At 34.0% G+C, this 21,016-nt stretch overlaps 1 protein-coding gene across 1 annotated transcript in view; it reads left to right on the top strand.

The window, feature by feature from the left end:
- The window catches only part of ctnna2 (catenin (cadherin-associated protein), alpha 2), an 845,686-nt gene that overhangs the window by 154,704 nt on the left and 669,966 nt on the right, over nt 1–21,016 (top strand). Inside the window, 5 exon segments of the mRNA XM_056456768.1 lie at nt 5,363–5,529; nt 8,001–8,120; nt 9,951–10,131; nt 10,134–10,189; nt 10,191–10,220. Coding sequence (XP_056312743.1) covers nt 5,363–5,529; nt 8,001–8,120; nt 9,951–10,131; nt 10,134–10,189; nt 10,191–10,220 — 554 coding nt within the window.

The following is a 21,016-nucleotide window of genomic DNA, read 5'->3' as shown; positions in this document are numbered from 1 at the left end:
GCCACGCCCCTTAGCTGCATAGAAAGTTGCTTTGCATTGAACTTTGAGCGTCTCAAATACTCAATTTAACAAAGTGATAAACAAACAAACAAACAAACAAAAAATGCTCACATTTTCTCTTTGTGCACAAAAATGACCACCCAAAAGAAAAGATGAATGGGAAATACCAATATTCTAAGTATTCTCTTTTAAATTTGTCCAATAAAAATGAAAAATTTAAAGCAACAAATCCTACTAAGTGTAGGTCTGAGCCTGTACAACAAGTTTAGTGTGTCAAAACAAGCTTTTCTTTTTTTCACATGCAGAGCACCTCCCAAAATCCAATAAAACCATTGCCATTTACTTTCAATTGTTATTATTAGTTTATATTGTTATTTAGACATTTATATACAATCATCAGCCACTAGTTTTCACCATAGTTACAAGACATTAAGTGTTTGGATGTCTTTCAATGTTTGAACTGGATTTTTTTTTACTGATGGAATATAAATAATAATATAGTTTAATTATGCATATTTTACGTACAGTAAATATGGTGCTTCTAAGGGGTATTTTATACAGTCATAAGCCATTTGATTTTACCATAGTTACCTAATTTTTAGTTTTTGGATGAGGATGAACTGAGGAAAAATAATTAATAATATTGAATAATAAATACTGAATAAAATGTGCATATTTTAGGGGTATTTATGTAAAGGAGCTACACTGCAAAAATTATAAAATAAAAAGCTCTGAGAACAAATCTTTTTTTAAGGTACTTTAACTTACTTTATCAAGTTAATCAGGTTTAGTTTTTTTGGCAGTTTGATTGAAGTTGAACTGACTAGACAAGTTAATTTCATTTCAGTGTTAAAGGTGCAGTAGGTGATCTGCAAAAATGCTAACCGCTTAGCATATTCTCTTTGAACAGGAGGCAATTGCTGCGTCCCAATTCGCATACTATCCATCCTAAATAGTATTTGAAAGTAGAATTAGTATGTCCCAAATCGTAGTATGGTGAAAAGAGTATGCCAAAGTTTCCCGTATGGTTTACTATTTCCGGTAAAACGAAGTGTAGAAGCGTCCATACTCTAACCGCTGATATTGCCCACAATACATTGCGCGTAGGCCGTGAATTCGATTTAGAACTACAAACGCGGGTGAAAAAGAGTAAAACTACAAACATGATGGACGCGCGAGACCAACTGTTAAGTAGAGAGGCTTCGGTAAAGATGTTTGTATGACTGTTAAATAACATCTAGCCAACTGAAACATGTTTTAATCACGTTTTCTGTGTTATATTTCATCTGCAACAACAATACTTAACTTATATAAAGACGTGTTTGGACATTCACGTCTGAATGCAGAATTATCCAAACACCTGAGGAGATTTCTCCGCATGAAAGACTTGTGAATGGCAGATTAACCTGCTGCTGCTTCTTCAATAAGGTAGGAAATTAAACATGACAGAAATGTGGATGTGTGGATGATTGACAGGACTCGTAACTAAGCAACACAACGATCTGTTAATGAGAAAGTAATATGTCCCAAAAGCTTGCATACTCTTCTGTTCAACACTCAAAAGTGTGTACTTTTCCTTCACAAAAAAAGTACATACTTTTAGGGTGTAGTATAAGTTTGCGAATTGGGACGCAGCAACTGTTTCAAAGCCACGCCTCCTGAAATTGCGAACGCCTGCATGGAGACATGACAGCAGACAACCCCTTAATGTCATTCGCCAAATAAGAAATGTAGTTAGTGTTTGGCTGGCGACTTACAGGAATTACACTCGATACTAAGCCACACTTACATGCTATTTCAGAGTGAATATTCAGAGTAGCATGGTAAACAGTATATGGAGGCTGTCATTGTTCAAAAATTAACTAGTGTGAATATAAAAGCAACTTCAGTATAGTAAAGCAGGCTAGATGGAATGGCTCTATTTACTGATGTTTTGTTGTTAAACTATATAAAAATCTACATTATCAATGCTGTCAAAGATCCCTTATGAAACTGTAAATAGTCACATCAATCTTTCACCAGGAGAGTTCAGTGGCCGAACAACATGTCTGTGCATATAGCCCATTCATAACACAAAACACACTCTACATCAGCTTTGGGAGACTAAAATAATTTTAAAACAGAACATTACCTGTCTGAAATACTTCAGCCATGGTGTCGTCCTTCCTCCGGCGTGCAAAAGTAACTCCAATATTGATTTGGGATTTGAAAAGTTTCAGTTCAGCATTTGATTTTACCGCGACTGTGTCTCGTGTGAGCATGTCGTGAACGTGCGGCGCTCATGCAGGCGGGCACGCGCTAATGGCGGATATGCGTGAACAGAGATGCGCAGAAGTCCAAATCTACATTTGTTGACAGAGAAGATGCGTCCCAAATCTCATGCACTATTCTACGCCATTTTGTAGTATAAATAGTGTAAGTAGTGCGTTCACACTGAAAACTCAAAAAATAAGTGCACTTTAATTACCTGGATGATGCACTCATTCAACCGGTAAAATGAAGTGTGGAATGTTTGGACACTTCACGCACTCACCGACCGCTGCTTTGCTCACGTAGCGGAGGGGGCGGGGGTATCGGCGCTCATGTTTGATAACTTTGGCTGTGTCTGCGTTCTTCAGCGGCCTTGCGTTCTCGTGTAGTCATCATCAGCTGCCAAAGTTCAGTTCCAATACCGCAAGAACGGAGGACGCGTGAAACTTTCCGGATGAGTTCTTGATATCGAGGCAGCACCGATGCGACTTGAACACCGATCTCGCTCGGCAGGCACTTTTTTTTATTCCAGGGGTTTCGAGTAAGGTGAAGCTGCAGGCCCGGACACCCAACCGCACGCTCAGACCTGCACGCACAGACCTGCACGTACAGACCTATCGTTTTCTCAGACAGTGCCACCTGCTGTTGGGTTGGGTGATGCGGCAGGTACGGAGACCAAACTGCACGCTCAGACAAGCACTTTCTAGCAAGTAGCAACATCAGACACGCCAGTAAGATTATTGATTATTAAAGCGATTCCTGCAAATTAACAGGTTTTAAGCATAAATCAATGTGGTGTAAAATATTACACTAACAAACAATTATTTCAGTGTTTGATTTGGTCAAAATCAGTGCCAAACGATGGTATTATTTTATGATATTTACAGCTTGCTCTTATTTTCGGTGTTATTGTATCATTCTTGGACAATTTTCCAGCAATGTTTTCTGGCAAAATAGAAAAATGTGAAAAAAATGTTTAATACATAATGCAATTATTATTTGAAAGATATTTTAGTGCGATGTAGGTCTACAGCTATTATAGTATTATTTATCTGAAAGTGCTACCAAAGACAGTAACAGTGACACAATAACAGTTATCAATTATTAATAAGTTCTGTAAATGATTACAAATAAGTTTTTTGAAAATCAAAATATCAGTTAATCTGCATAGAATTTACAATATGAGCTCTCTTAGTTTAAAGCAATAATAATTTGCTTGTGACTTGTGTATTTTTTGCCCAGATTGATATTACAATTAAAAAAGGGTGGTCTCTGCCAACACTAACACAGTGCACCAAAGGCTGCAGAAATTTCCAGTTTTTTGCTCGAGAAATGAAAACTCTCCTCAACAAGAATGTAAAGCATTTATTTTATTTGATGTTGTTTTCTACGTAAAAACATTATCATTAATCCAATTATTATTTTTCACCATTTTCTCTGCATTGTTTACAGCTTGATGATTTGTAGAACCTAATGAAAAAGTACACAAAAATAAAGTTTGTTGTGAGAAAATGACCCAGAGTACTATAATTTATTGTATGTGAAGAAATGTATTGTATATGAAGATAATATTTATGCCCTCTACTCAATACAAACAGTGATAAATGATAAAAAAAAAAACAATAAAAAATATTGAGGTAACTGAACAATATCTATTTACAAATACAATTAATAAAAATACAACAGAAATATTGCATTAAATCAAAATCTAGTATGTTAATAATTTATATAATAATGTATTCAATCATAGCGTAATATTTTATAGTAGAAAAATAGTTCAAGTTAAAATTTATAAGCAGCTGAATTCAGGTCAGTCGATCTTTCAAACAGCAGGTGGCACTGGAAGGTCTGGAAGTGCAGGTCTAGCCGTTTTGAGCGTGCAGGTCTGAGCGTGCGGTTGGGTCTCCGGGCCTGCAGCTTCATAATGTTGGGGGTTTCAGTACAGCGTAATCGCTATTACGTCATTGGATGGGCGTGACCTATCTGTGAATTTTTTCGCAGATTGTGAAAACAGCTGTTTGTTTGAGACACCTGTACGTGATCGCAGGGGTTTCGTGTCCCAATGCCTTTTTATATGCAGTACTTTAAAATAACTGTCCTGATCGCAGGTGTTTCATGTGGAGTTAGTGTATTCTATATTAAACAAAGTAACTTACGAGACCTCTCAGATTACATTAATACTGTTATACCTGTCCTGATCCCAGGGGTTTTGTGTCAAATACTTTATATATATCATATACAGTAACATCAGATACCTGTCCTGATCTCGGGTGTTTCGTGTATGATCACTTTTATATTAGTTAACATCAAATACCTGTCCTGATCCCAGGTGTTTCATGTCTGATAGTTATTCTATTATATACAGTAACATCAGATACCTGTCCTGATCCCAGGTGTTTCATGTCTGATAGTTATTCTATTATATACAGTAACATCAAATACCTGTCCTGGATGATGCACTCATTCAACCTGTAAAATGAAGTGTGGAAGGTTGGACACTTCAAGCACTCAACGAGTGTGTAAGTGCATAGTGTATAGTGTGCCATTTGGAATGCAGCTACAGTTTGAGCTACTTATCGGAATTATGGGAGATGTCGGCCCGACAATATTTAATTGGATGAACATTTTTTAGTCTTATGCCTTACCCAGAATATAAGATACATATAAATACATTTAGATAATTTACTTTAATCAGTACTATTGGAATGTGAAGAGACTTTCAAACAGCACAACAAAAAATGTTTCTGAAGGCAATCACCTACTGCACCTTTAACTTTTACATTCAAAGTTGTGAAGTTTTTTTAAAAGTTGCATAATGCACTGCGCTGTGTTTCATCAACAGTAAGTTTGATACAAAACTGGCACATTGTTTTCCAGACAGCAGCACTGCTTTTTTCCTAAGTGTGCTGTTTCTTTAATGAACTCTGGGAAATCTTGCCTGTGCTTGCAGTTTGTTTCACTGGTAAACAGATGCACAGCTATTAATAATCCATTGACATGTCCGAACAGCTTTATTTGGTTCCCAGTTAAAATCCCGACTTGCTAGATATGAAGTTTTGCTTTGTGATGTATCGCATAACTTATGTTGTTTTTTGTCTTTTTGTGGTTGAAGGTGATACGATGCGCGTGGCGTCCTCAGAGTTTGCGGATGATCCCTGCTCCTCTGTGAAACGGGGCACTATGGTCCGTGCTGCTCGGGCCCTGCTCTCTGCCGTCACCCGCCTGCTCATCCTGGCTGATATGGCTGATGTCATGAGGCTCCTGGCTCACCTCAAGATCGTATGTTCTCTTATTCTTGTACACAGTTGATTTTTTAAAATAATTTTTAATAACTTTCTTGTGTTTTAGTATGTTTTGTTTTATTTGTTTTATTTGTTATTGTTTTTTAATTTTGTTTTTATTGTTTTATTTGTTTTGCTGCTCCACTCGTTTGCATTTGGTTTTTTATTGGTGTATTTTCTTTTTGTTGTTTTCGTTTTACTTATTAATTTGTTTGTTTTTGTTTGAGTTCAGGAAAAAACAAATACGCCCCCCCCCCCCCCTCCCTTTTTTTGATGCTCCTTTCATTTGTTTTTTGTTTTGAATGTTGTGCTTTTAGTTTTTGTTGTTTTTGTTTTATTTATTTTGTTGTTTGTGTTTGTTTTGGATCTAAAAAAAATCCCAATTTTGTTTTATTGTTGTCTTACAATTGTTTTATTTTTTTGTTTGTTTGAATGTTCCTCTCATTTGCTTTTGTTTTGCTTTTTTATTTATTGATTTGTTTGTTTGGTTTAGGAAATAAAATCAAGTTCTTTTTACAATTGTTTGGTAGTTTTATTTTTTGTATTATTTCGATTCTCCTCTCATTTGATTTTGTTTGATTGGGGTTTTTTCTCATTATTATTTATTGATTTGTTTGTTTTGTTTTTGTTCAGGAAAATAAACTAATCCATATTTTTTTTGTTTGTTTGTTTTTTTGTTTTTGTTTTACATATGTTTTCATTTTTTTGTTTTGCTTTGATGCTCCTCTAATTTACTTTTTTGTTTTAATTGTTATTGATTTGGTTGTTTGTTTTTGTTTTATTTATTTATTTGTTTTTGTTTTGGTTCAGGAAAAATAAATCCCGTTTTTATTGATTTGTTTTACAGTTGTTGTTTTTTTTGTTTCGTTTTGATTCTCTTTTGCTCTTTGTTTTGATTGGTGTTGATTGGTCATTTTTATTCATGGATTTCTTTGTGTTCGTTTTGGTTCAGGAAAATACAAATCAGTTGTTTATTTATTTATTTATTTTTTTTTACAATTGTTTTATTTTTAATTTTGTTTCGATGCTCCTCTCATATGCTTTTTGTTTTAATAGTTTTTTTTTCCTTGTTTTGGTTCAGAAAAAAAAATCCCTCTGTTTTTTTTTTTTATTACTTTGATGTTTTATTATTACGTTTTTGAGTTTGTTTTATCTGTAACACTTCTCACTATTAACTAGTGGCTCATTCCTTGCCTATTATTAAGATGTTGGCTGTTTATGTGTACTTTTAAACTAGATATTCTGCAAGATCTTATTCTGCATCCCAAATCCTGCCCAATACCTAAACCCAACTGCTACCTTAATAACTATTTATAAGCAAAAAATTAGGAGCTAAAATCAAATCTTATTCTACATCCCTAATCCTACCCAATATCTAAACCTAAAGTTAATGATTCATTAACAATAAAAAGTGTATAATTGTAAGAATTAAAATCATATTTGACAGTTTTATCTTAACAATGTATATGCTCTGCTTTGCCTTTAGATTCAGTTTTATTTATTTATTTTTATTAGATTTTTTTTGTTTAGTTTTATTTAATTACATTAAAAAAATTCTTATTTTATGGCTCTTTGCTTATTATATTATCTCTGTAGCTGGCATTCACAGCTTTTCTCTGTTCACCGGGTCAGAACAAGTCAAACCTGCCTCTTAAACGTTTATATATCCAAGGAGGCATACTGTATCTGCCTTTATTTCAAGGGCACAGAAAAGTTATATCTATTATAGCAGAGCCTTTTATCTTCAGTCATGCCGTCTATTTGCATGGAACAGATTGCTGAAGCAACATTCTCCTGGCATATCTTACTTCTTTTAAATGAAATTGCATGAACAACACAATCCAATATCACTTCTGTTGCCTCTGGTTATCAGTTAAGCTTATATTTTTACATTTATATTTTTGTGTTGTATATAGAACTATTTGAGAGTAGCTGAATTTAATCTTCTAACTTAATTTTCATACTATTTTATATAGTTAGTTCTTTGCTTCTAGTTATGTTATTTTGTTTTCTTTCATTTTTTTTTTTCTTACTAGCACAATGGCAAGATACACCTTCCCTTTTTTAACTTAACATTTTTATTTAGTTTTTATTATTATAATTTTTTTTTTTTGCCCAGCGGCATCTGTTATATAATCACTAAACAAATTTGAAAAGCTAAGATCTGTGAAAGTTAATGGTTGTGAAAGAAGAACTTTTATAGTGTAGGATGTGGCTGAGAAACTTTTAGATGTCCCACAAGGGATACAACACCTCCCTGTTCTTCCGCTTGTCTCATTATGGAGACTGAAAACTGTCAGGATTTACATTAAATGTGCCCCAGGAGAGCCAATAATAAGCACTACAAAAGTGAAGCATCACTCAACCGCATAAAGTTGAAGTGCTTTAAGGAACTTTATACTGTGTTTTATTTTATGAATTATGTTCATAGCATCTTGTGTGTGTGTGTGTGTGTGTGTGTGTTTCCAGGTGGAAGAAGCTCTAGAAGCTGTTAAGAATGCCACCAACGAACAGGACTTGGCCAACCGTTTTAAGGAGTTTGGGAAAGAGATGGTCAAACTCAACTATGTTGCTGCTCGCAGACAGCAGGTATTATTAAACATTACACATTTTTGTTGATGATATATACATTATTATATAATGCAATAATAATAATAATTATATAATAATATAAATATTTCATTATTGATTTGTTTACACTATCAAAACATAATAAGAGAAAATAAGCAAATATGAATGGGTATAACACATTACACAATTACACATATGAGACAACTATTATTTAAACCATAAAATATTATGGTTATAAACAACATATATCTATGTAGGTATGAACGTCAAGCCAACAAATATTGATTTAAACTAGCACAGATTGTACAATTCCTAGCAGGCACCTTCATGTCAAAACAATATCGAACTGACATCAAGCATGACATAAAAAAACACGTCAAATAATGCAAATCGATCTGATGTCAAAAACTTGACATCTATTTGACACCCTTTGACCACCAAAATGAAGACACAAAAATAATTATAATAAAAGAACAGTTTTATTCACCTGAAATTCCAAATTTACACTGGATACTGTAAATGTCTGTGGTGATTTGCTTTGTAAATACTGTGACTCTTTGGTGTTTTGTTTGACTTTGATATCGGTGTCTGGGGTTAAAGTGTCAAACAAAAGGTCCTGCCCCGAACTCACAAGAATCAGAAGAGAAGAGAACAGAAATCAATCAATCAATCAATCAATCATCAATCAATCAGTCAATCAATAATCAATAAATAAAGCTAAAAACGAATTAACAGAACTGACATTAAAAAAACGTCAAGGAATGCAAATCGTTTTGATGTCAAAAACTTGACATGTTTGTGGTGATTTACTTTGTAAATATTGTGGGTTTGTGGTCCTTTGTTTGTGTTTGACATCAGTGTCTGGGGTTAAAGTGTCTAAACAGGAGGGTCCTGCCCCAAACTTCACAAAACAGAAAAAGAAGAGAACAGAAAATAAATAAATAAACAAACAAACAAATAAATAAATAAATAAAAACAGTAACAATAATGCAACTCGATTTAATGTCAGAAACTTGACGTCCATTTGACATCTGCAGACTGATGCACTTTTAACCATCACAATAATGACACAAAAATTATTATAACATAGGAAAAGTTGTACTCATCTGAAATTCTAAATTTACACTGGATTTTATATCCCTACAATGCATACCTTGATGTTAAAACAACATAAATTTTACATCTTACATTGGCTTCAAATATACGTCAAAAATCAATTACAGTACTGTGGCCAGGACTGTGTTTTTGATGCCAGTGTTAGATGGCAATTTAATGTCGTTTTGACATCACGTAGTCAATTGACAACATTGATTTGCATTTTAATGTGTTTTTTTGCAACACAGTCATGTGGCAATTCGTAACTTTTTGATGTAGTGGCTAATTTGTATGAATTCATACAATCTCATTCAGACAATTTAGTAGGATTTGCTTATCTCCTAATGACGGTTGGGTTTTGGAGTGGGGTTGGGTGCCACACCTCCTTTTTGTAATCGCACATTTTCATACGACTAACTCATTCGTATTAGCCTCTAAACTGACAAAACGTAAAGTAGTTAAGTTTCCTTATGAGATCAGGCCTTTTTTTTAAGTTCTGATATCAAGTTACTCGCTGGGTCAGCATTTAAGTGAAATAGTTACATTTTTGTCATGTTTGCACAATTATTTGTCTACTTTTTTTCTAGCTTTTTGTCATCCTGTGTTTAAAATCAAAAAAATTTTCCCCAGAAATTATGAATTATTTTCAATTAACATTCAGAAACTAATTTTACATAGCAAGGGGATTCACATGTATCATGTGAAGGGTGAAAATAAGCTTCCTTCTAAAGTATATATATTTGTGTGTGTCAGGAGCTGAAGGACCCTCAGTGCAGAGATGAGATGGCAGCGGCTCGAGGGGCTTTAAAGAAGAATGCCACCATGCTCTACACTGCCTCCCAGGCATCCTTTCTGCGCCACCCTGATGTGGCAGCTACACGTGCCAACAGGGACTACGTCTTCAAACAGGTTCAGGAGGCCATCGGGGGCATCTCAGCTCTGCCCAGGCCACCTCACCCACTGATGAGAAGCACGGGCACGCTGGCATCGGAGGAGCTGGCCGCCGCGCTCAATGAGTTTGATGTGAGTTACATTAAAGGGTCAAATTTTGCTTATCGCTTATGCAGTCGCCTCACTCCAGCTGCAATGCCATGCAATCTGTGTACTGCTTTTCCAATGTTTAAATCCTTTTGATGTTTGATGTGTTGGTTTATTAGGAAGCCTTTTATAAATGTTTGTAGTGGCTTTTTGGTGTTTTGTTTGACTTTGATGTGAGTGTTTGGGGTTAAAGTGTCAAATGGGAGGTCCTGCCTCAAAAACAAAACAAAACAAAACTGTATAGAACAAAATATAACAAAACAAAATAAAGTGATTAGAAATACATGCACAAATTCAGTAAAAATAACATTTAAAGATCCCATATCGTATCAAATTGAGCGGCAACAGAAGCAGTAGACAATGTCATCTTTTTCTTGTCTCTGATATATATTGACATATGTATTTGTTTATTTATTAATGTATTTATATGAAAGTATTTATATTTAATATTTATTTAAACAATAATAAATTTTAAGGACAGTACTCATAAAAAAATGGTAATATGAAACCATCACAGGAGTATTAATACCTTTGAGACTGTATACTTTGAATATGAAGTTAGGCTGCCATCTTGTGGTCGTTCTACTCTAGTATATGTACGAGATGGCTTTTCTGAGGGTCCACGTGAACATTGCTGTGTTTGTCTTCATTAGACTTAAAACAAGTTACTAAATATTATCTAAAACAATGTAACATAGATAAGTGCTTGTACTGTAACATCTAAGTGCAAATATAAACTGTTTTGTACGAAATGGCTTCTTTGAGCAGCAGTGGAGGATGAAGTACACAATCAAGCACAGATACTCTGTTGAGTCAGTGTTCAAAAGTACTTGAAATTTATTGAAACACTGTATTAAATATCATTCATTCATTCATTTTCTTTTGGACGTAGTCCCTTTATTAATCCGGGGTCGCCACAGCGGAATGAACCCCCAAGTTATCCAGCACATGTTTACGCAGCGGATGCCCTTCCAGCCGCAACCATCTCTGGGAAAGATCCATACACTCACTCACACTCATACACTACGGACAATTTAGCCTTCCTAATTCACTTATTCACATGTGGAGGGGAAACCGGAGAGCAACCCGGACGAAACCCATGCGAACGCAGGGAGAACATGCAAAGTCCACACAGAAACGCCCACTGACAAGAAGCCGCTTCCTCTTTTCGAGAATAACAAATAATATTTTTGCTGAAGCAGCGCCTGAGTGCGGAGCATGAGCGATGCTAATGAAGCAACAGTGCCACAATAGTTTTCAGTGCTGGGTCTATTTTGGGTCGCGCTTAATTAAAGTGACAGTGCATTGATAATGACCAAAAACACAATGAATGACTGTAAAAAGTAGCAATTGTACCCAATAAATTCATCAGTAATATCCATATTTTTATAATATCCATTTTATATAGTCCATCAAATGAACTTAAATGATTAAGAAATGCAGCAAATATTTGCAAATACACCCTAAAAGACATGAATGACACTCATCAAAGAGCTTGAGAAGCATACAGTTCTTTAGGATCTATATAGAATCTATATAGGATCTATATTGTTAAATAAAAAGTTTAAATGAATGCTTGTATCCTTAAAATATATCTAGTAAAATATTATGTGCTGTCATCATAGCAAAGATAAAAGAAATCAGTTATTAGGAATGAGTTATTACAACTATTATGTTTAGAAATGTGTTGAAAAAATCTTCTCTCTGTTAAACAGAAATTGGGGGAAAAGGGTCGCTAATAATTCAGGAGGACTAATAATTCTGACTGCGACTGTATATATACAGTTGTTTTCCTTACTGTAAATAAGGAAAGGCAAATAAATACAATAGAATCCAAAATATTAAAACAAACTGTGCTTTAAGCATTTTTACTGTGAGAAAAAAAACTTTAATTATAGCTACAGAAGTCCTTCAGTCAAGAGCAGTGAGTGATTTTGTCCATTTGTTGTTTGATTAATGATAAAAGCAGTCGGCAGCAGGAATATTGCGTGCTCACATTAAGATGACTTTGTGATCTCTTTCGTGCGTTTAAAAACATGAATGATTCGAATGTTCATCAATAAATGATGCACATCCCGTGCTGCAAAACTTACATCACAGTACATGCTTTTAGTCATTTTCACGTGAAACTGAGCTTTGCAGAGAAACATATGTGTACAACTGGAAAAGAGGCGGTATATGATGTAATAATCGTTTTATCTCAATTAATGTTTTTCATAATCGTTAGAGATCAAAATCGAAACAGCACTAACATATACTGTAATAGATCTCTGTAACAGAGATCAATTAAGTTAACTTCATTGTTTTTACAAATCTAGTGGATTGCACTAGGGCTGCTCGATTATGGGAAAAATCATAATCACGATTATTTTGGTCATATTTGTAATCACGATTATCAGTTGAAGTCAAAATTATTCGCCCTCCTGTGAATTTTTTTATAAATATAAATATTTCCCAAAGTATGTTTGACAGAGGAATTTTTCACAGTATTTCCTATAATATATTTTCTTCTGGAGAAAACTTATTTTGTTTTATTTTGGCTAGAATAAAAGCAGTTTTTAATATCTTTTTAAGGTCAATATATTAGCCCCTTTAAGCAATATATATTTTTGATTGTCTGCAGAAGAAACTACTGTTATACAAGGACTTGCCTAATTACCCTAATCAAGCCTTTGAATGTCACTTTAAGCTGAATACTAGTATCTTGAAAAATATCTAGTAAAATATAATGTACTTTACATCATAGCAAAGATAAAAGAAATCAGTTATTAGAAATGAGTTAGTAAATCTGTTATGTTTAAAAATGGGCTGAAAATAAATCTTTGCATCAAACAGAATTTGGGGGAAGGGGTCGCTAATAATTCAGCAGGGCTAATAATTCTGCCTTCAGCTGTATATATGCAGTTATTTTCATCCCTGTAAATAAGGAAAGGGAAATAAATACAATAGAATAAAAATATGAAACAAACTGTGCTTTTAAGCATCTCACTGTAAGAAAAAAAAACTTCAAGTCTTTCAGTCAGAGCAGTGAGGGATGCCTTTCTCCATTTGTTGTTTGATTCATAATAAAAACAGGCGGCAGCAGGAATATTGCGCTGTCACTTTAAGAATAGTGCGGTTCTGATATGGTTTCACTTTCACATGTCTTTTGCCTCTCAACTGATTTGTTTATTACACAAATGAGGGTTAATATGAATATTTACTAACACCGCGACCATTAAAGATGTGTGTGCTCCGCTCGTCTCCGAGCTAAGCGCACACACACACACACACCAGAAGCATGCGGCCCGTTCGCAGCTTTTAACATGAATGATTCGAATGTTCATCAATGAATGATGCGTATCCCTTGCTGCAAACGTTACATTACAGTTACATTCTTTTAGTAATGTTCACGTGGAACTGAGCTTTGAAGAGCAACAAATGTGTACTACTGGAAATGGTGCGGTATATGATGTAATAATCGTTTATCTCGATTAATGGTTTTTCATAATCATTAGAACTCGAAGTCGAAATCGAAATCGGATTTTCTATTAATTGCACAGCCCTAGATTGCACATAGAACAATTAAGTTGTCCCACAAAAAAAAAAAACTTAAGAACTGTGGAACTGTGTTGTTTCAACTTGTTTTAAATAAATAGTTTAAACAAGCAGCAAAAGTTACTTTTGAGTGTACATCCAATTGAAACAATCCTAAAAAAATGTGAAAAAGGAAAGTAGGGTGGTGCATGATTTCATTTATTGAAAACGGATTTGATTGTCACTCAAAAAAATATATATTGCTTGTTCAAACTACTTATTTAAAATGAGCTGAAACAACACAATTCTTGACATTTCATTGGGACAACTTAATTTTTGTTCAATTTACATAAGTTTGTTAAACGTGTTAAGGTAACAATCGATTTGTGTTGGGACAACATGAATGAATTGTGTGGAACCCAGCATTTTTTTACAGTGTTGGAAGATGAATATTGGTAATACTGATGAACGACTGACAAATGCATATAATCAGGGCAGACACGAGACATACACTGATAGCTCCGCCCATGTGCATCCCATGTGTGTAAAAAAAACATTTTGAAGAAGCAGGGAAGGTTATGGTATTTGATTAACGATTATGAAGGCAACTTATTTTTTACCAATCAATGAGACAACTGTAAATTAACGATATCTCATGCCAACTTGTTGCTGTTTTATAATTCTGCGTCAAGTGCACACGTATGCTCCGGCGCAGCCTTCACACGGTCGCATACCCCTCGCCGTGGCTGACACCAACGATAAGAATATGAATAAAGTTGTTGCATGTCTGCCGGCTCCCTGCCTCAGAATGAGCGAGGTTTAGCTACTTTTTTTTTGTATGTTTCTTTATTTAACCAGATAAAAAACCCATTGAGATCAAGATCTCATTTACAAGGGTGACCTGGCCAAGAGGTCCGCAACACATGACTTGTACGTTAAAGTACGCATTCCGAAAACAAAACACCTGCAAAGAAAGTCAACACAGTGATGTGATGTGTTCCGCGAACAGAAGAGCAAAACCAAAAACCACCCAGCTAGATGATACAGAGTCCAGACAGCCTATAACAAGCTGTCTGTATAAGACACACACACACACACACACACACACACACACACACACACACACACACACACACACACATAGACAGCATCAAACAAGCGACACACAGAATCACGCTCTCTCTCATTCACACACACACACACACACACACACACACACACACACACACACACATAAACAGATGCGTGCTCGCTCACTTGAGAGTGATATTGTTAAACCGCCCCCCTCCCGTTCAAATTACACCAGAGTTACTGACCGCTCCTGCGCTTTATTCGGAAATTTATTCCCGCACCGCAAAAAATCTGGTCAGCTCCCACGGTACAGCAGCGGGAATGCAGACCTCTAGTTTGTATTTACAACGTCTCCCTTCTTGTTCGGTCGAAACCCAAAATACTGCCAAACTGCATAGGTTGTGTTCTTTTTCGATCCACTTGGTGCACGACTCGCCATCTTACCTCACCGTGATGACAATCACACATACGCATTTTAGGCATCAATTAAATAATATTTAATACTTGTCTCCTATATAAGTGCGTTGTTTTTATGACAGTATATTGGTATTGAAAATGATACCATTGCTATTTTTATATCCCGCGGTATGCCATATGACCGGATTACCGCTCAAGCCTAGTGCCTCCTTTTAAAAATCATACATTTTCGTATGACTGAATTCAATATGTACCAATTAGCCACTAAATTGATAAAACATAAAATAGTTATGTTTCCTCTCGAGATCAGAGTGGATTAAACCACTTGAGACAAGACCTCCTGTTTGACAAAGAAGCCCAGGGACAGTTTAAGATGGTACAGTGTTTGGTATTTACATTATAACAGCTCCAAAGGTCTCTTTTTCTGTCATGTCTCTGTCTTTCTGGCTTCGCTCGGCTGTTTCGAGGTCACTTCTTTCCTGCTAGTCAGTGTAAATGGAGGTTTCTTCACACCTGCTGGACAGCATTAAACTGTGTGTGTCAGTGAGCATATGATTTCTGTAGAGGAATCACAGCTGGAGGGGCGAGACGGCTGTGAAGTGTGGAGACGTCCTGCTAATGAGTCTCTTTCTCCCCAAACTCCTGCATTTCTCATGAAGCTGCAGACACACACAGCTCACAGCATTCCTCTCTCATTTCTCATGCTGATTTGCATTCGGGTGATAGAAATGGCCTGACAAAATGGCTCCTCTGATTGAATATTCTGTCTGAAAAAGTTTTGTCATTTGCTGCGGAATGTTCTGTTTCGGTGTTTGTATCTTTTTCAAGAGGGAGAAAGAAAAAAGATCTCTTGAAAATTCTCTGGATTTGCATTTATGTGTTTGATTCTGTAAACTACTGATGACATTTCTTACAGATTTTAGATTCAAATGTTGTCTTGTTTAGCAATTGCTTTTGCTAAAACAAGAAAAATACAATGTTTTTTTCATTCGTTTATATTAATTTTTTCAGTGTTTCAATTTCAGTGTTGTGGAATAAGTGTTAGAGAATATTCTGATTTTCAATCAAAACTAATTAAAACATTTCTTATTCTGAGCAATTAAAATTTTTTAGGGAAAATATTAAAATGTTATAGAATATATGGGAAATATTTAACTTACAGTTGAAGGCGTTATTTGTTTTTAGATATTTTAAGTACTGTTTTAAAACAGATTTTTAAACATAATAATTATTATATATAGGTTATATATTATTTTGACTTTGCTATGCTGACAATATGTAATATTTTGTTTTTTTTTTAAATCCAACCAAGCTAAATAATAAATAGACAAATAAAAAAATTATAATAAAATAAATAAATAAAGGTAGTGCTGTCGCCTCACAGCAAGAAGATCGTTGGTTCGAGCCTCGGCTGAGTCAGTTGGCGTTTCTGTGTGGAGTTTCCATGTTCTCCCTGCGTTCGGGTGGGTTTCCTCCGGGTGCTTCCAGTTTCCCCCACAGTCCCAAAGACATGCGGTACAGGTGAATTGGGCTGGCTAAATTGTCCATACTGTATGAGTGTGAATGAGTGTGCTTGGATGTTGCCCAGAGATGGGTTGCAGCTGGAAGGGCATCCGTTGCGTAAAACAAATGCTGGATAAGTTGGCGGTTCATTCCGCTGTGGCGACCCCAGATTAACAAAGGGAAATTATTAATTTATTTACTAAGCCGAAAAGAAAATTAATGAATAAATGAATAGTGAAAGAATATCCTTGTTATTTTAAACATCATTTAAATGATAAAAAGTAATTAGAAAAGTAATTAAAATTTCACAGCAGGAGGGTTGTTGATTTTGTGTTCAACTACTTGCAAAATTTATATTTTTATTCCACATTTATTCCGCTTGTGAGGAAATGACTTGTGGTGCTGTTGGGATTTTGTGTTCAGCTACTTACAAAATTTATATTTTTATTCCACATTAAAATACTTACAATTTCAATCTTGGCATACACAAATGTTACAAAAACCATTTCAAAATAAATGTCCTGCTATTCATCAAAAAAATAACAATATTGTTCTTATATTACATTGCAAAATGAAATATTAAACAAACATTAAAGGGCACCTATTCTACCACTTTTACATGATGTTAAATAATCCTTTGGTGTCTCCAGAATGTGTCTGTAAAGTTTCAGCTCAAAATACCCATGAGATTATTTATTATAGAATGTTAAATCTGCCCAATTTAATGTCAGAGGACTATGTAGCTGTTTTTGTAGCCTGTGGCTTTAAATCCAAATTAGCTTCTTCTTCTGTCAATAAATTCGATGGGTGGGGAAAACCACACTCCTACGTACATCACCTTGTGGTGAACCTCAAAATCACTGGGTTTTGAATCCTATTTAAACGTCAGGAAATTTTAAAAATGAGACTTGTTGGGTTTATGGCCCTCCAACATGTCAGTGGACACACTATACCTACACATAGTTCTGTCCATCAAACAAAACAAAACCAAACTAAATTAAATCAAAGACTATAGAATACATAGAATACACAATTAAAGGAACTTTGACCAAACTAAACTAAGCTAAGCTAAGCTATACTAAGCTAAACTAAACAACAATCACAACAATACAATAATAATAATAACAGTAACCCAAGATTTTGTTCCGTGTACTTTGCTTATAATGTTTTGGCCTATTAATATATTACTGAATTCTGTTTTTCATTGTCAGGGTTGGTACATTCTAGCATTATAAGGCATATCTATACAATGAAAACAGTTTCTTTCTTAATGTTCATGCTAGTGCAAAACCTCAGTATCTCTTAGTATGCTACTGCTAACATGCTTTTTAATTTATTTTTTGCTTGTCTTTACAAACTGAGGGATGAAGCCAAACGACTTTGCGTTGTAATCGACAGCCCCTCACGGATGCTGTCAATACAGCTTAACCAGCATTGAACCAGTGACATTGCTTTAAAATCTTACAGAAGAGACAAAACGGCTGAGTAAATGGAAGATAAAGAACATGTAATCCCTGCTTGTTGATCCACAGCTCAAAATGCTGTGATCTTATTAGGTTTCTAAACAGAGAAGTGCACAAATTTGGCTGAGAATCCACCGGAGAGCGAGCTGGCGAGTGCTTCAGTTCATACAGTATTTACAGCTTGTGAGGAAATGACTTGTGGTGCTGTTGGGATGTTTATCAAATCTGTCATGAGGAAGTTTACAGGTCTAAGGGACAAAGAGAGACATTAGCTGTGTGCCAAATCCTCCTGATTTAGGGCATTATAGGCACTCCTCCTGATGTCAGGCTGCTCCAAATGGTTGGCGTCTTAATTATGTTACCTCCCAAGGTAACTTGTCTTGGCCGTATACAGAGAACACATCCAAGAAATCTGAGAATGCATTTCAGCATGTTCAGTGGGAGTTGATAAAAGAATGAATGAAAAGAATGAATCAGTCAATTAATTGATCCATTCATCAGCCAATCAATCAAAGATGACCGGTATACTACTACTACTACTAATAATAATAATTATTATTATCATTCATTCATATTCTTTTCGGCTTAGTCCCTTTATTAATCTGGGGTCACCGCAGCAGAATGAACCGCCAACTTATTCAGCATATGTTTTACATAGCGGATGCCCTTCCAGCCATAACCCATCTCTGGGAAACATCCATACACACTAACTCACACTCATACACTACGGACAATTTAGCCTACCCAATTCCCCTGCACTGCATGTCCTTGGACTGTGGGGGAAACCAGAGCACTAGGAGGAAACACACGCAAACGCAGGTAGAACATGCAAACTCCGCACAGAAACGCCAACTGGCCCAGCCGAGGCTCAAACCAGCGACCTTCTTGTTGTGAGGTGACAGCACTACCTACTGCGCCACTGCGTTGCTTATTATTATTATTATTATTATTATTATTATTTAGCTTTAAATAATTTTATTTAAGTCTCTGGATCAACAGGGCCTCTTAAAAAAGTCTGTAATACAGCTATAGTGACTTTTTAGATTTTATTTTATTTTGTTTCATTTAATTTATTTTTATTACAGAAAAACTATGATTTAAAACTCTATTTTAACATATGTTTTATTTATTTTATACATTAATAATGGGATATATTAAAATAATTTTAAAAGCTATTTTATTTTATATATTCAAACTGCAATATATTACAAAAAATGATTTTAAAAGTCTATTTTAACATATTTATTTTATATATTAATACTGGGATATATATTACAGAAAAATATGATCTTAAAAACGTATATATTTAAAACGTAATTTAAACGTAAATATTTAACGTATGTTTTATTTTTTTTATATATTAATACTGGGATATATTACAGAAAAAGAACGCCAACTGCCCCAAATCGAAGCTCGAACTAGCGACCTTCTTTCTGTGAGGCGACAGCACTACCTACTGCGCCACCGTGTCGCCCAATACTGGGCTATGTTACTGAAAAATGTATAATTGTAAAAAAACATTTATTTTATATGATTCTAAAATTTTTCTATTTTAACAAATGTTTTATTTATTTTATATATTAATACTGGGATATATTACAGAAAAAATTAATTTAAAATATATTTAACGGATGTTTTATTTTATTTTATATATTAATACTGGGATATATTACAGAAAAAAATATAATTTAAAATATATTTACGGATGTTTTATTTTATTTTATAGATTAATACTGGGATATATTACAGAAAAAATATAATTTAAAATATATTTTAACGGAATGTTTTATTTTATTTTATAGATTAATACTGGGATATATACAGAAAAAATATAATTTAAAATATATTTAACGGATGTTTTATTTTATAGATTAATACTGGGATATATTACAGAAAAAATATAATTTAAAATATATTTAATGTATGTTTTATTTATTAATACTGGGCTGTGTTACTGAAAATATATAATTGTAAAAAAACGTTTTATTTTATCTTTATTTTATTTTGTTTTATTATGTTAATACTGGGACATATTAAAGAAAAATATGATTTTAAAAACTTTTCTATTTTAACAAATGTTTTATTTTATTTTATATATTTATACTGGGATATATTACAGAAACATACGATCCTAAAATATATATTTTAACGTATGCTTTATTTTATTTATTCAGTTTTTTTTATATGAATACTATATATTACTGAAATATTATTTGTAAAAAACGTTTCTATTTTAATAAATGTTTTATTTTATTATATTTATTATTACTGTATTATATAAAAGAAAAAATATGATTTAAACTAGTTCATCAAATGTTTAATGTAATTTAATTTAATTTTATAGATTTAATACTGGGATATATTACTGAATAAATATAACTGTAAAAACTGCTTATTTTATTTTATTTTCATCAGCAATACAACAATAGTTATGTTGTGTTTTTTAACAGTTTATGTTATTATTTTATTTTGCATTTTATTTCATATTAGTCTCTGGAACACAAAGGTTGCATTTTTTTGGATGAATGATACAATTATAGTTATATTGTGAAATACTGTTATTTATATGAAATGTTTTGATATATTTCTACATATTTATTTATTCATTTAATATTTTGCAGCAACTGTTTTGAATAATAGTTCATTTAATTTTAATTCCTAAATTGAAGATCAATGAAATACACTATTCCTTATTTTAATATGACACAGCTTAGCAACACAATGACATCATGTGATTATGCTGCTGCTTCAGAAGGCAGATACAGTAAACACAGACACACACACTGGCCAGGTGATCACTGAAGTTTTGCA

The sequence above is a fragment of the Danio aesculapii genome, chromosome 1 (assembly GCF_903798145.1).
Source record: "Danio aesculapii chromosome 1, fDanAes4.1, whole genome shotgun sequence".
In the NCBI taxonomy this organism is placed as follows: Eukaryota; Metazoa; Chordata; class Actinopteri; order Cypriniformes; family Danionidae; genus Danio; species Danio aesculapii.
Note: the sequence above shows the minus strand (reverse complement) of the source record. Positions and strands in the feature narration are given on the sequence as shown.